Source organism: Cyprinodon tularosa, unplaced genomic scaffold (genome assembly GCF_016077235.1).
Source record: "Cyprinodon tularosa strain WSP-4 unplaced genomic scaffold, ASM1607723v1 ctg107, whole genome shotgun sequence".
NCBI lineage: Eukaryota > Metazoa > Chordata > Actinopteri > Cyprinodontiformes > Cyprinodontidae > Cyprinodon > Cyprinodon tularosa.
The window spans coordinates 1,468,124-1,485,595 of record NW_024037860.1 but is presented as its reverse complement, the minus strand read 5'-3'; the positions used below and the strand labels follow the sequence as shown (position 1 = coordinate 1,485,595).

The following is a 17,472-nucleotide window of genomic DNA, read 5'->3' as shown; positions in this document are numbered from 1 at the left end:
GTTTCTCTGACCTAGCTCGGATTCCTGCTTGTTCCCTGGGGCTGCTGCATCTGTTTCACTCTGGGCAGGGCCCGCCGCATCTCGTTGTCATGTCCATTGGCTGGATCCTACCTCACTCTAATGAGATGGAGTGAACGGTTAAACCAGGTAAGCGACTCACTTGGATAATCTAACAATCTTCCGTCAGATTATCATAGTCACTCTAACCATAGTTGCCACTGATGGACAGTGCCCTGCCTCCCCCCGCAGGCACAGCAGATCCACAGTTCCGCAAATCTCATGTTTTTCAATAAACGCTTTTTAAACAATCACTGTCTGTCTCACCTTGCATATCGGGTCCTACCTTGTGAGTTTATTACACACTGACTATTTTTACCAGTGAGTAAAATAGAATTAATGTTGTAAAATATATTTAATTTGGTTTGGGGATGTTTTTATTCTGGATTGCCTCTTCAGTTCTATGTTGTGTGATAACAAAATTCTACCTTCCAATACATGCATTTCACATTTATTCTTTTATGCAGTTTATTAGTCTTTTTGTCTTATGTGCTCCAAGGGACACTTTTCTACTCTGTGTGGCCTAAAAAGCCTTGCGTGTTGAGAAATATTCAATTCTTAAGAGACACGTTTATTATGCTTCAGTTGTAAATAAAATTAGCATTTTTTGGCAGGGAATTTTGGTTCCAGTTCACTCAGGGTTTTTTCTCATTTCACGACCATTTGTCAGCTTTTAACTCTGTTGCCAAAATGTCTTTTGGTTAAAGTGTGAAGTTCTGGAAATGAATTGCAAAGCCACCTGGGGAAAATGTTAGCACTCTAAATGGACATGGGAGATTTCCAGACTGACATGTGCCCTATGGAAATTTCATCTGTTACTTAAGGGGGTTCAGGGTTAAACTAGAGCAAAAAGATTTTAGTCTGATGTTCCCAGTGTGGAATTCATCTGCCACTGCACATCTATAAGCTATCAGGTCAATATGGATTTTTCCCTTTTTGAGGACAATGATTATACAGAGCTGAGCTTAGGCTAAATTAGCCATAGCTTCCATTAAAACTTTTTCTCCTTGTGGTGAAACCAGACTTTGCAAAGAGGGGCTTAAAAACTGAATAAGTGGGCTTCTAATAAGAGGATGATTGATTAGGTATTGTGTGACGAAAGACAAGTTCCACACCCATATGCATGTTAGGCATTACAGCATGATAGCTTTGATGGATGAGCTACCACAGGCAGGCGCTCAAGCGAGTGCGTCATTGTTAACGATGCCATCGGGCTGCTGGTGCCCAATCAACCAAATCCAAGCCTTCCCAGAGGAAAGGAAAATCTGAAATGAGATCTCCATAATGTTACATGTACTTCTCCTAGACAAATATTAGATATGCGTGACACCAAAATGAGACTAAGGTTTATTTCTTTTCTTTTTTTTTTTCCTGGAGCAAAAAGATGTACAAAAGCTCGATTTAGCCTCCTTTTAAGTTTCAGAGATGATGTCGAAAAGCGGAAATAAAATTCTCAGACTTTCTCAACATTTCTGTCTCTTTGGGATCCCAAGCAGAGAAATCAGAGAGGTCTATCTCTGTTAACTCTGTCTACTCTCATCACAGAAATTATTCAAAACAAAATTAGTAGAACTGACTCTACATTCCAAACATTATGCCACTGTAAAATACAGATGGAAGGATTCGATGTTGCTGTAAAACAAATATCAGTATCAGCAAATCGGCTGTTCTTCCAATTTTCACAGGTGTGATCTTGACCCATTCCTCAACATAAGCTGTCATAAACCTCATGGTTTTATGACACCTGATGGGAACCTCTACATGCACTGTGATCTTCCCATCAACTTGACCTAAATTGAATAACTGACATCCAGTCTAGAGGCTGTGTTTGTTTCTTGTTTCTTATTTTATTGTTTACCAACTAAGACTTCCAGATTCTTAATTAGCATTTTTACACATAAGTGTTTCAGAATAATTTAAATACAATTTTAAGCAGACATATTGAAGTGCATGATGTTGAAAAAGATTTAATCAGAGACACAGATGATTCCATAGCCCTTTAAAACCATTTACCCATTTATGGTGGAAATCTACATTGCGGCCACAGTTCCCAAGGGGCTCACTCTTAGAAGCAAGGCAGAAGGACACAAGCACCACCAGGCCCTCTCACAGTTTTAGACAAAGCAGGTGAAGTGTCTTGTCCAAGGATACAATGAAATAGAAAGCTGGAGTTTGAACCGACTACCTCCTGGTTTCCAGGTAAACTCCTGCATCCGGTGCCAATGTCACCCCAGGTAAGGAGTAAATAGCAGCAAAATTAAGCATTTACACTAACTTGTAATGAATCTTTTATAGTGAGGTGGAACAATTTTGGCCTTCATGTCTCTTTCAGCATTGTGGTAATTCAGCTATAGGAGACTTTTGGGAGCATGAACAGCCTCTTTGAGGTCATACCAAAGTATCTTAATAGAATTCAGGTCAGGAATTTGACTTGGCCACTCCAAAGTGTTCATTTGGTTCATCCATCAGATTATCATCAGCATATTTTACTGTTGACGTGATGCAGATATATATATACATATTTTTCTCATTTGCTGTCATGATTTTGGTGCTTATGTCTGGTCTGATTATTCATTTCAGTCACCTGCTTATCTCTGCCTACTACTCATTACCGCTCATCTGATCCACCTGCTTTAGTCTTTATTTAACCAGCCTTCAGACCAGTCATCAGTGCCCAATAATTTTGTTTCTTATTGCTTGATGCCGATCTGTTCTGCCTCTGGACCTCTGAGCCTGCCTGTCCCCATTCTGATCTGTTGTACTGTCTTCAGTATCCTGTCAGATCTCTGCCTGTCCCTCTCCTCGGCACCTCTACCACCTCTGATCTCCTGGCTCTGACTACCAAGCATGTCATTGACATCGGCTTTGGCTTCATCCTATGGATTATCCTTCCTTCCTTCCTCTACTTGGTTTTGAGCCCCTGACTGTCCCCCGACCTCCGATACATCAGTGTCTGGGAGTCTCTGGGTGGCGGCCACCGCATCTTGTTGGCAGCTGACCAGCTGGAAACATCCTCACCATCTGGGCTTGGACTGAACTATAAAACCAGAGGTTCCTGCCTTATACTCCAACATTGTTCACTGCAGTTTCGTTTCCAATAATTCTTTTGAGAAATCTGTTTGTACGCCTCCAATACTGGATTCTACTGTTCTGATCCTGACAAATGCAGTGTATTTTACATCAGATTGCAATGCAACATACACCTTCTAAAAACTTAAAAAAAATTTCTTTTGTTAGGTCCACAGAATACATTTTCAAAAATCTAGGGATCATAATTCAGAAGATCCTGAAAATTATTTTTTGCACAGCTGCTGATCAAATCTGGGATCTCTGCCCTGAAGACCATTTTTGCCCGGTCTTATGCAGACATGAACTTTGAATTTTAGTGAGGCAAGCAATGACTACAGTCCTGAGATGTTGTGTAAAGGTATTTGTTATCTCTTTTTTAGGTAAATTTGATTGGCCAACCACTTAAGCTGCACCACTGTTCCATGTTTTCATAAATTTTGGCGCTTACTTTGGTCGTCCCAAAGTCTTAGGAATTGCCCCATGACTTTTCCCAGACTGATAGATCTTATTTACTCATCCTATCATTTGTTCCTGAATGCCTTTTGATACCAGAATAATTTAACAACTTTTAAGGATTTTGTTTTGTACAGTTGCTCACTTTACTTTAAGTAATTTCTTAATTAAGATCAAGTTTGACAGTAATCATGAATGGCTAGAGAAAGTGAATTCAAGTGCAATAGAGCAGAATTAGGTAATGTTTGAGCATGAGGGCCATACATTTCAGAATTTGAAACAGCAATTTAAGTTTACCTGTGTTGTTTTTTTAACTGAAATCTATATTTGTTTAATCATATGAAAAAGGTAAGCGTCACAAACATGTCAAAACAAAAGAAATTAGGAGGGTGAAAAACTTTTTTTTACACTGCTGTAAAAAAACGGTCCACACCATAATGTGTGAAATTCTTTGGATTGGATTGTGGCAAAAACATTTCTTTATTCTATACAGAGTCCAATGGGAATTGAATAGTAACATTTTGGTCCCATCTAAACAGTCTAGACTCTCTTAGAACTTAATGGGTTCTATGCAAAACTCCACTACTTCCTGAGTTTAAAGGTATAGTGTAGGATGTTCTTTTTCTGGGTGAACCATCAAAAAAAGTGGTCCTCCTAACTGTCAATCATTCTGGTGATATGTTTACGTTAGGCAATCCTACGCGCTTGTCCCCGTTTTCACTTACCGGTGGTGAGTCTGACATAGTGAAAAAATTGCAAATTTTCTTTTGGAAAGTAAACTTGTATGAGCGTTGCAAACAGGAACCCTTTAAAATGAGTGTGCACCAGAAGAAATGAGCTCATGCACACGTTTAATAGGAGTTCGCTCTCGGGAGAGGGTACAGGGAAATGCATTTGCATTTTCTTTTAAATGGAGAGGGCGGGTCTTTTCAAAAATTAGCAAACATTCTCCACTATACCTTTAAGGCAGCTCTTTTGTTTCCTGTCTTTCATTACTGGATGAACTGATTAATCCAGGTGTGTCTAGCCATGGTTACTGACGTCAAGCACAGCAGATTGCAAGGCTTATATCAGAGGATGAAAACCTGGTGATTCTCTCCTCCGGCAGGAACTGTGAAAAATGTCCATAACCGCTTCCTTAATGCAACCACTTTTGGCATTTACTTAATCATATTTAGTTACTTTAACACACATTTTTTTATGTTCTACCCTGCTAACATGAAACAATTGTGTTAAAATAACTAAATATGATTAAGTAAATGCAGTTGCATTTTTTTCAGTATTTGCTGCAACATTGACAAACATGAATTTCCCCTTAATAGTACAATATTGAGCATTCTTTTCCAAAGCTTGTTGAGAGCTGAAGGCAATGCAACTAGAAATAGTGAACCAAAGCCATATTAAAGCTTTTTCTGATAAGATTGAATAAAATAAACTTCATGTGTGCAAAGGCAAGAGACCCAAAACCTTTTTGCTGCATATCCAACTAATTGCATTGAATGGATTTGCACAAAATTATTTGAATATCTCAACACTGGAGTATTTTAATTAGTGTTGTGTGATACTTGGTAGTGAGAAACCTTTATATCGGCAATTATTTAGGATGTAATCAGCTTCTGTGGCTAAAAGATGTCAGGAATTTTCGGGTTGATATCAGTGTAGCTAGGAAAATGTTCAATACTTCTTTCCCCTACTGTAACTGTAGTCAGAAGTTAGAGACAACAATACAAGAGCTTCAGAGTTTAGCCACATATATTATAGCCACAGACTCTAATGAAAGGCCTTATCATACAGTCACATGAAACACAGTTTTAATAAAACACAATGTACACATATGCAGTCCTATGACCATACATTAGCTGGAGCCTAATTATTCAACCTAGAATACAACAAAGCAGAGTTTCATTTTTTTCTCCTTTTATAAAGCATCAAAATCAGTAGATGAGGTCAAACGAATGTAACAGCCTACAACACTTGTATGACAGACAAAATCTTTGCTGCATGTTAGAGATATGCAATGATATAAGGAAAGAATATCTCAGAGGCAAAACTTTTCACTTAACAAAAAAAAGTACAAAACTTAATTAATAAATAAATCAAATATATACCATATGAAGGAAATAGCTATGAGGTGGCTAAGTTTATTATATTTTTCATTATTTTAATCTGTAGCTTGTATTACAACCACTTTTTTATTTCTAAAACATTTAGAATGCTGAATGACTCAATACTGAAAATACAGTAATAAGGTTTTATAATTAGATCAACTATGTACAAGTCTGTCGCCATGCTAGTTGAACTAAATTTCTTGGTTTTTTTTAAGTGACTGACATTATACAGATACAGCATATAGCGGTCTGAACGTAAACAGTTTGTGCTGAGAATAAAATATTTTGCAATTATGCAGGGATCTTCTTTTAATATTACTCTGGAAAATATACATAACATAAAGGCCACAGATGGAAAAAACTCTGTTTCCATTTGGAGAAAGGGAAGGCGAGGGTAGCTTTGACATAAATATATGAACAAAAAACAGTCTCTTATTTCTAGATGCCTTTTTTTTTTACTGTCCATTAGCATCATTTGCTTCAACTGAACCTTCTCTTCTTCATCCTAGAGGATTTGTCACATTCTTCCCTCTTTTACAGTTCAGCTTGCCAACTCCCTGACTCCCACTTTCTGCCTCCCTCTTCCAGTCTCTCCTGCTTCCACGGTACCTCCAGGTTCCCCTTCACCTTCTGTCACCCTGTTTAGTTCATGGAGTCGTTAATGACGTAAAATGAGTTCAATTATGTCAAGTGTGAAGGTCCACAAGGCAAGGGATGTTGCTGGGAGCAGCTGAGTCCTCAACTGGTCACTGGAACAAAAGGGGGAAGCTGTGGGAGGCAGAGCATGTACTGGTAATGATATCAGACATATACGGCACATCATTTTTTTTGGCAGGGTGGCGGGTTTGGTGCTGGAGGGAGATGGTTGAATTGTGTCCTGGCGGGAAGGGCGGAGGAGGCTTGAGGAGGGTTGGGAAGCAAGTGGCGAGGCGGATGGGGAAGTGGTAGTTGTCAGCTGGAGTATGGGTGAAGCAGCGGTTAGCAGCTTTGCGATGGTTTCTGTGTTCACTGGGAGTTTTTTGTCCTTACTGGCTGGAGAGCGCAGAGGCCAAGTGGTCAGTGTGCTGGTTCTGGGCCCGAAACCGCAGCCTCTGCTTATTCTTATTCTTTTTTGGCTCTTTGGATCGGTGCTTTCCTGAATTACCTGTGTAAAATAAAAGAAAAATAAAAACAAGATTAATTAGACACAGCAGCCTTTAGCTCTCTTTATGCACTGAGAAGGGCTATAACCCAAAACAAGCTTTGTCTAGTTCCCAGGAAGGATACGGTGTACAGAAAGGAGAAAATTAATGTATTTTATAAAATGCCAGAAGTAGGGCAAACGAGCCAGTATTAGAGCTAAGCTCTAGTACTGGCTCGTCTCTCGCTATAAATGAGCAGTTTCAAGAGTTATTCTTGCCAGTGTCCACTTCTTGGTTAGGAAGATTGGCTAAATGTAATTATGAGATGTGAACTACCAGACAGATAGTTGTATCATTGTAACAATGGAGACCTGGCTGCCGCACAACATCCGGAACCAATTTGAAACTTTACAGCAAAAGCATCATGTTGTGGGAATATTTTGCAAAATGATGCATGGAGAGGGAAGGATGTCAAACCTATGGGGAAGATGCAGGGCATTTTTACTGTTAAAAGAAACATAGAAATAAAGCTTTAAAGATAATGACCTCAATAAAAACAAATAAATTGATCTCACAATGGAGAAATTAACTTTCTGCATTTAAGTCATTCCCTTTGGGTAGCAGTGGGCTGCAACTGTGCAGCACCCGCGGGTTACGGGTCTTGCTCAGAGACATGGAGGGTTTTGAACTCACAAATTCAGGATTGCAGGCTCTATGCTCTAACCATAGGCCCTTACTGCCCCTAGACTGTCGAGTAGAGATCATCAAATGTACTTAATAGAAATGTCAAGAAAAAATAAAAAATCTACTGAAAATCTGTAGCAAAACAAGTTCATAAATGTATGCCTAACCTCATACAGCATGATACACATACTTCTATACTTTTTTTAGGGTCCTGCTTAGACAAATATCGGCACCCAGTTTAAAAACAGAAGAGTTCCAGTTTCCCTTTAGTTATATATTACCGGTAAGTTTAATCTTTTCTTTGTAGGTCTCTGGAAAAGTTTAAAAGAATAATTTCCTGTTAATAAAACTGTATCAATTATTACTTTATGCAGATAAAATTGGTGGTTCCAATTATTTAATTAGCCTAATTTTGGATTTTTTTAGGAACTACCAGCAAATTGTGATGTATCATACCGACTACATTGGGTCTTAGTTTGCCTCCCCTCTGAGAAGAAAACTTTAGATTTAAAGAAATGACTGTTAAGCCTCACAGATTTGAGTTCTACAGAAACAGACAAGGAAGATTTAAGTGTGGTGCATTGCATAAACCTTTTTCAAGTTGGAAAAGTCCCACTGCCCAAGGGTAATCCATCCCAGGTTTCATTGGAAAGGGCAAAGCACCCTGGGAACCGTTTGCTTGTGTGTTGGAGGTTATGCACCCACGGCTCTCTCTGGGACAGCAAAAACTTTGGCTACTGGACCACAAGGCAACAATTTGGCTGCCAAGGCCACAAATAAGATAACGAGGTGTGTGTGGGGAGATGGACGTGTGCATGGAGGGGGGTGGGTTGGTGGGTAGCGAGTGTGAGGGAATTTGAGGGAAAAGAAAGAAAACCTAATGCCGCAGGGAGAGAAGTGCAAGGCTTGGATGATGAGACGGTATCTGGATTTTGATCTGGAACACAAAGAAACATGCCACGCTATGGTTCGCCGAAGGGGGAAGAACAGGACAGCGCTTAGGAACTAAAGTTCTAACATGCAAACCCCATTCTGGGCCTTATTACTGCACTTGTTCAAGTTGCAGTATTTCTCACACAAAATGTAGGTAACGGTGTGTGAAATGTGACATTATCTTTAATTGCCTCCCTACATGTGCTAACATCATGCTTACCCAATAGGCCGACTCCTACAGAAGACCTGTTTCTCATTCTCAGTGCAGCACCATGAGCTACATTTAAAAAAAATCACTCTTTAAACTGATACACATGAGAAAGCGAGATATTGCTTTGCAAATAGGGTCTCCAAGCTATTTCCTGCAATTAATCTAATCTTGCTAATCTTGTTTTTTTGTATACAGTATGTGTGTGTGTATACTGTTAATCTGTACTGTGGCAGTAAATTTTCCTGCACGCAGTTCTAGGAAAAAATTTCCTTTGAAAACCATCTTTTCATATCTCCTCCATCACTCTCATGCCCTTAAACTAAAAAAAAAAAAAAAAAGTTAGAGAACTTCGTACACTTGTTGATTCCACTTCAGATTTTCTGTGTGAATTACTGTACAATAATGTTTACTGTAGCCTGTCTGAAGCTCTAAGGCATTCTGGCCTATAGGTCAATTTTCCTAATTGCTCCATGGTGTGGACATTTCATCCAAAACAGCGTTGCTAGGTGCCAAATAAACATGGCTTTCCATGCAATCAGCTTGACAAGAATTACACTTGATGGCAATAATGTGCATGTTGCAGCATTGAAATCCCTCCAACAGGTTCAGTCCATGTGGGCCATTCTTTGGATGCAAGGCTTCATTTGAGAAAGAAAAGGTCTGCATTTACCGTAAACGATAACAACACCCAGAATACAGTATGTGACGGGAAATCTGAAAGAGGTTTTCCAAGTTCTTCAGGAACTTTCTGGAGTTCTTATATCCAAAGCAATCTATACACAATACATATTCAGACACAAACTGGGGTTTAACATTTAGGTTCACAGCTGACAAGCAAGTTCTAAACTTGAAAATGTATTTTTTCCTAATTGTGAGCACAACACACCAAGAACTGCTGGGTCACAATAATATAACATTTGGCAATGGATACTGGTGTTTAGTGTTGTTTGCTAATTTCAATGTCAGAACTCAAAGGAAGTGTGGCAACTGCACTGTCTACAGAAATCGGATACATCTCTGCAGTTTGTTCAGGATCTAAGAGAGACCAAGGCTTAAGGAAGACAATACAAGGTATAAGTAGAATACAGATTTGTTCTGTTAAAAATGGAAGAAGCTGTATTTGGAAATAAGGGCAGTATTTTAGAAAGTTGTAATAAACTACATTCCTGATGATATCAAGAGAATGCTGTTTTTGTAAGGCTTCCCACAGTTTCAATGCAAATTTCTAAAATGCAATAGAAATGCTTGATTTAAATCCTAAGTTCCACAAAAATCAATCAAATCAGCGACAGCAGGTCCGAGTTTACAAAAACAGGGGTTAGAAACTGACCACAAAATGATGGTCAGTACATTACTGGATGAAACAAAAACTCTGTATTCTTCTCTCCTGGTTTCAACACAGTAATTTGTAATTTTTTGGCCGTTACTGAAGTCTTAGCATTAAAAACAATTTCAATACTTGTTTTAATGCATTTTCAGGACTAACTTATCAGAATTCTTTGTGGTATAAACAGTACGATCTGAAATCTAACAATGCCCTTAGAAATATATGAAGTAATATTTGTTTTTTCTTTACCTGACCTACAAAATCCATAGTATCAAATAAAAGATAAGTCAAATGCCTATTTAGTGTTAATATGGTTTCCTTCAAACCTGCATCAGCTCTTATTAGTACATTCCAAAAAGCTAGTGATCAACCAGTTTTACAAAGCATGCTTTAATATTTAACAATTATATTAAAACCTATCTATCTCTTAGAACTGAAACTACTGCAGAGAAGATCGACATGAAAATGTAGATATAAAACTTTAAAACTAACACCAATGTCACTAAGAGCCATCTGGAGCAGTCGTGGAGGTGATGGTATGGCCCATATAGAGCTCAGATCTTAACATTACTACATCTGTCTGCGATTAGACGAGGATGCAGAAGGATCTGAGGAAGCCTACATCCACTAAAGATCTGTGGTTAGCTCTTTAAGATCTCTAAAAAAAACTTACCAGCTTACAGATTAAACTGTGTAATTGTACATAGCAGGACTGGTAAATATTAAGGTTAAGGCCAATCAAACAAAACATGGATCTCAGGTTAACTGATAACAAAAGTCAACGTTGATTTAAAAAGAGTTTTGTTTTATATCGTTGCCACACTTGTCTAAGCCTGAAAAAATAAAAATAAAAAACCCCAAATCTTACTGTTTAAACATTTTACCAGAGAGTTTCGTAACTTGAAATTGTGTTTGCAACCTCCATCGGTGCTTCTTTAGAGGCCTCTACACACTGTGTAAAGTCCTTGCTCCACAGTTTTTTTCTATACTTGCACTAAACTCTCCCCCGGCTTGGAGATTTATAGCTGCTTCTTATTGCACTTATTCAGAAGATGTTGACAAGTTTCGACTTTTATGAGCCAACACATCATCAGTAGAGGCTGATGTCTTCCAATTATATTCCTCCCTCAACAGTCTTGTTATTATAAATCAAGCCTAAGGTCAGGCTCCAGCAAATTAACTGATGTCACTTCATAAACTCACCTCAGCAGAATCATATTTCATGACCCGCTCTCATTGTTGACAGCTAGAGGGCAACCATTCCCCACATAAACCCCTTCCTCTTGCATCAGATACAGTTTTGGTTAGATTGTCCATCATATCCACCCTGAAAACTCCCATTTAGCCTTTCCTCAGGGCACCACACACTCTGAACACTGAGCTTTCATCATCTCATATTTACAACCGATGTAATCACTTAAGCTGATTACCAGAGTTCATGGGAGAAACAGTTTAATTTCCCTCGATTGCTTTCAAAATCAAAACACAAATTCATAAATTGTGAGTTTGCAGAGATAATTTTGTCTTGGAAGACGCAGTGGGTTTCAAATCTTTGTCTGTCTTTGTTTTGTACTGTTACTGGCACTGTAGTGGATGGAATGAAAGGACTGCAGCTTTTATAAATAAATCACAATCCGTCTTTACAGTTTCTTTCCGCTCTGCCTGCGTTTACTATCACTCCAACAAACCACAGTTTTACCAATGTTTGGTCGTCCTCCATAGATCTTTCCTTTGCCTGCTACACTGCAAAAAATCTAAATCTAGATAAGTAATTTTTTCTTAAAATAAGTGCATTTGTTCTTGAATTGAGGAGGTAAAAGAGACATTTTGCCAATGGAACAAGACAATTTACACTTAAAATAAGAAAACACAATTGCATTGTCTTATTTCAAGTGCATATTATCTAATTATCTTATTTTAAGAGTAAAATTACTCATTCCATTGGCAAACTGTCTCATTTACCTACTCAAATTAAGGGTGAATACACTTAATTTAAGATTTTTTTTACTTATTTCTAGATTGTTTTTGCAGTGTAGAAGTTTGTCTGATTTGGAAATGAAAAATAAATCAAAGAGGTAAACAAAAACCTCCGGAGCAAATCAAAATGTTGTTCTGTTTTAATTTCTGAATCAGAGCAAAAGGCTGCGGGGGCATGGATTTTCACCACTGTTGTAACAGAATGTTTTTAGTGGGAAATTCTGTATATATGCAGAGCTATGAAAACATTTAGCTCCTGACAGATTTCCTCTTGTTTTTCTTTTTGTCTCACTAGATGTATCAGATCATTGAATAAAAATGTGATCATCTTTGATTCTTTGGACTTGTGTATTGCTTCGCTTCAGAAATCAGTGTTTACTTTTCATATTTAGTCTAAACTTTAGCTACAGTTGATTCCCTGTTTCTTTGTTAGCACACAATCTGTAGTATTTAAGCTTTTATATATTTCTGAGCTTACTTCTGTTAGTGCCTGTGTTCCCTGATCTACCCAGTAGTCTCATTGTGTGACTCAGATCACTGTATTCCAAGCTGTCTTCCATCTGCTTGTAAATGAATCTGTCTGCCATACCAGTGATCAACCGGCCCAGTATAAATACTTGTTGGTTAATCAGATCATCCTGTTTATTTCTTAAACTGTCTTTAAACCTTCGACAGGCATCTCCGCTTCCTGTTTTTAACTCCCTATAAAAAATAAAAATAAAAATTTAATAGCTTTTGACTAGTTGTGTGTTGACATGTTTATATATTTAGAGTGTTTTATATATCTGTGTGTTGTCTCTTTTTATCATTTTTATTTCAGTATTAATGGCACTTCTACAAACTTGCTGTTTTTAAATGACCTTTATAAATGAATTGGATCTAGATTCCCGCCAGCATGTTTCCCTGCCTTGTTCCGTTGGTATTTTGGATCCCCCAGGACATCAGTTTTTTTTTAGGTCCATGGAGATCATTTTATTTCATGTTGTTCCAACTTTTCACCATTTCATGACATAAAGAGCTTTGTTTTTGTTTATGGGTTCCTCCATGACGTTAAGGATGAGTCATTAAAATGGTTTTGATAGGTTGATCTGAGAGGGTTCACTACTTTTCCATGTTTTTTTCCATTTATTATTGTGTTCACTGGATCATGGGAGTCCTTAATCCTTGTTTCAATTACTCTTTTTCTTATCTTATCTGCTCTACACTGGAAGAAAAAATGTAGAAATAAGTAAAAATGTTCTTAAATTAAGTGTATTTACCCTCAATTTGAGTTGGTAAACGAAGTAGGTTGCCAATTGAATGAGTATTTTTACTCTTAAAATAAGATAATTAGATAAATTGCACTTGAAATAAGACAATGCAATTATGTTTTCTTATTTTAAATTTAAATTGTCTTGTTCCATTGGCAAAATGTCTCATTTACCTCCTCAACCCAAAAACAAAGGCACTTATTTTAAGAAAAAATGACTTATCTAGATTTCGATTTTTCGATTTGTTTCTAATTGATTCCAGGCCCGGGGTCTTTCTGTGTGGAGTTTGTATGTTCTCCCTGAGCATGCGTGGGTTCTCTCCAGGTAAAATCCTCCCACAGTCCAAAAAACATGACTGTTAGGTTAATTGGCTTCTCTAAATTCTCCTTAGTTGTGAATGTGTGCATGAATGGTTGTTTGTCCTGTTTGTCTCTGTGTTTCCCTGCAATGGACTGGCGATCTGTCCAGGATGTACCCCATCTCCCGCCCGTAGACAGCGGGAGATAGGCACCATCACCCCTCTCGACACCACTTGGGGTTAAGCGTGTAAAAAAAATGGATGGATGGATGTTTCTTATTGGAGCAATATATATTTCTTTTGACATCTTTACCTACTTAATTTCTCTCCAGCCATTTTCTTTATTATTGGTTTGGATTAGGCCGAGGTGTGGCAGCATAATTGAAATCAGCTTTTAAGTCATAATTTTAAAAGAGCGTTTTTTTCACACAGGTCAGGGCTATTTTGAAAACTTTTCTTCCCTCTGAAAAATGAAACACTCTCTCTCAGGTTATCTTTGATATAAGAAACAAAGATGATCAAAAACAGCTGTGACTAAGACGCAAAATTACAAAGAATCTTTTACGGGGCAAAACCTTTCACACAGCCCTGTATTTGAGTGTATGTGTGCGACTGAATCAGTGTACATGTGTGACTGAGACACATAGCCTGCGTGTCAGTGACTGTAATCCTTACTATCACCTATGTGAGCTTGAGAAATACTTAGTGTCATTTCCAATTTTTCCAGTTGGAATACCCATGTGAACAGAAATACTAAACCTCCCTGTTCGCAGCGTGATGGACGTTCGACAGCAACCTCTCAAAAGCAGTCCACAGAAACGTTTTATTTTATTTCTTATTTGCGCCTTCATCTCTTCCTCTGATGTTATTTGAGGCACTCGATAAGTGAAATGTGTGCTTCTATCTTCGACAAGCCCACAGAAGAGTTAAGCAGTCAAAGATGCATCATATTATTAGGCTTGAACTCTAGAATTATATCTCCTTGCAGAATGGCAGTATGACTACTTCCCGAACTGATGCACTGAAAGATAATCATTCAAATTCATATCCAAAAGGAAGGAAGCCAAAGCCAAAGCTCCCTTCAACAGCGTCAAAACTAATATCTTTGTTTTGGAAAAAGGGACGAAATTCAAGAAAATGTGAAAGTGTTATATTCCCATAAAATGTGGCTTGTGTTCACATTGTCACCAAACTGTGTTTTTGAGAATTTTCTGTTTGAAAGATGAAACCATTTTCCCTTTTTTTAATCACTGCTTGCATAAAAAGTTGTCTAATCACAAACGTCAAGACTCCAAGAAAAAGCAAAGCGTCAACCATTGGTATGAAACGAGTGCCGTCATCCACTAAAGCTCTGGGGACAGTGCAGGAATCGAAAAGCCTAATCTTATCTCTGTAGCCTTGAGCCTTGAGGAAAATCAATGGCTGACCTCGAGAAGGCATTAAGATGTACTGTAAATGGGATCGTATGTTGCTGAAAACGCGCCCTTGCTCTCCTGTTACTTGATCCCTCCACCCAATGCAGACAGTCAACTAATACCTTTCTAAGGACATGGAGGAGACATGGGAGGCAAGGCAGCAACAATAACAACATCCAAACAGTTTTAGAAAATATTCTGTGGACTTATGGAAGGTAGGGCTCCAGTTTTTTGGCATTTTGTCTTTTTCATAAACAGGCCAAAGCGGAGGCCATTATTTGTGAGGGAAGGAGAAAACTACTGGCGCCAGCCAGATTTGATTTCAGCGGCAGAAATTGAATTAGCAGCCATTAAGGGCCTCCTCACACATACATTTATAATGCTGTGAAGGGGGAAAGATCTGCAGCCAGCCAGTACTCTCCTCAGTCACCCACTGACAACCCTTCTGTCTGGGAAAAGGTTATGGACACTGACACTGCCCTGTATTACTGCTGAACTCAGTTTGTAGCTGATTTATTCGTGGGACTGAGTGATATGACCTTATCTGACCCATAGTTCATTAAGGCATAGGCCACAGGGGTAAGCCATAAATGTAAAGTGGGTCTTTGTGCTGTGGTCGGCATGCAGGGAAAGGCTCTCGAAGGGCAATGTGACATTTGTTATAAAGAAGAACTTGATAGTAAAAAAACATAAATAATAAACAATAAATAATGTTTGGGAAATATGGGCTTGGATGGGACAAGATGCTTCGCATTAAAAGGATGTGCAGACAAGGAAAAACAATAATTACAAGAAGCTCATCTTGCTAGCCAGCTGACAGGAGGTTCTCTGCACAGCGTCACTTAGCACTAACAGGGTTACTCTGGATGACACATTTTCGCTCAAATGTTTTCAGTCCGTCCTCCAGTTTCCCTGTGCTCTGCTTACTATCATTGTGCTACTGGGTGAGAATGATTTAAAACATACGCATTCCCAGTTAAAACCCTACTGTTGAGAGAGGACTGCTCGTTATTTTCTCATCTGTAACTCTTTCTGGATTTGCCAGAAGATTTAAAAAAGCAGGTTAGCTCACTCTTCGGCTACTTGACACCTCGTTGCACTGACTGTAAGCAAAAGTGAAAGTCCAACCAAGAGATTGATGTCTCTAAGAGAAGAAGTCCTTTCAAAACATGCGTGACTGACACTGTGATTGATGTTCCAGCGGTGAGTGCTGAAAGGGCGATTCTTCTCCTTCTGGAGGTGGTTCATCAGCAGCAGCAGGCTTCCACAGCCTGTCTAGAATGGGTATGGTTTAAGTTGATGCTCTGTAGTTGTAAAATTCTTTTCCATTAGTCAACAGGGAGTTTACTGTAACACTCCACAATTTTCACAAAACAGTAAGTGTTCAACTGTTCCCCTGTCTCATTTAGCTTACAACTGCTGGCACAAACACTTCAGAGAGAGATCATCAAGTGGGAACAAACCATAACAAATGTCAAAGTAGGCCGATCTTGTTAAAATATTTGAACTTGAGCTCTTACTTTCCAGAGAAATGTCTTCTGCAATGGATGTTCCACAGTAACCTATCAAAAGAAGTCCACAGAAACCATTGTTTTGATTTTCCTTTCTTTGGAAAAATCTTCCACACAATCATCTATGCTTGACTTTAGAATCTTGAAGCTATCTTGTAAATAATCCGGATCTTTAAGTAGACAAAAAAATAGTTAATATCTTAGCTTAAATGTAAAGTGTGAGATTTTTTTTTTTATTCTGGTTCTTAATAGTAGAGGGTTAAAGCCTACCTACCCTTTTGATCATTTTTTTAAATGAGAGGCTGCTATGGTAACAATCAACTCACAAGGATTTGTTGTCTGCACAACTAGAAGTTGGGATGTAGTGATTACAAATTGACACTGTGATTTGGAATGGGATAAAATCAAGGTTAAAAACCCAAGCGCTTGGAACAGAAGGTTTAATTTGAAATATATAAATAGCCAGAGGCAGGCTAAAGGACACACTAAAACAGTGCTGCCAAATTCTCCATTTAGCATATTGGTATCTAAAAGAAATTATAACCACCTTCAATTATTCTTGGTAATTTTTCAATGCAAACATAGAATAAATATCTGTAGCTGATAAAACTGGGACCATGCATAATAGGTCAACTGGTTTTGGTAATGCAAGAGGCTTTAGGATCAATGATCAACTGAGTGTTTAAGTGTTTAAAAACACCTCTTTCCTGCATCACTTAATCTGTCTTAGTGAAAAGTAGAAAGGACAAAAGCTATGAAAACATGGTCTCTACTTACAGTATATAGCACCTTTTTAAGTTAGGAGACTCCTTTACATTTATATTCAGTTACTCACACTCACATACACACACCCACACACTCTGACGGTGGCAAGCTACATTTTAGTCACTGTTGCCCTGGGGCTCGCTGACAGATGTGAGGTTGTGGTAAACAGGCATTGGGCTATTTGACCACCATAAGCAAGCAATGCAGATGGAGTGCCTTGCCAAAGGACACATTAACAGAGAAAGCCAGACACCGGCTCTGCCCGGGCAAACTCCTCCATCCAATGCAATTGT

The 17,472-nt window shown here is 38.4% G+C and overlaps 1 protein-coding gene across 1 annotated transcript in view; it reads right to left on the bottom strand.

Moving 5' to 3' along the window:
- Positions 1–5,313: 5,313 nt before the first annotated feature.
- Positions 5,314–17,472, bottom strand: part of rspo2 (R-spondin 2) — a 91,304-nt gene continuing 79,145 nt past the window's right edge. Inside the window, exon 5 of the mRNA XM_038288825.1 lies at positions 5,314–6,831. Within this exon, the coding sequence (XP_038144753.1) occupies positions 6,713–6,831 (119 nt within the window). The 3' untranslated portion in view covers positions 5,314–6,712. The remainder of the gene's footprint in view (positions 6,832–17,472) is intronic.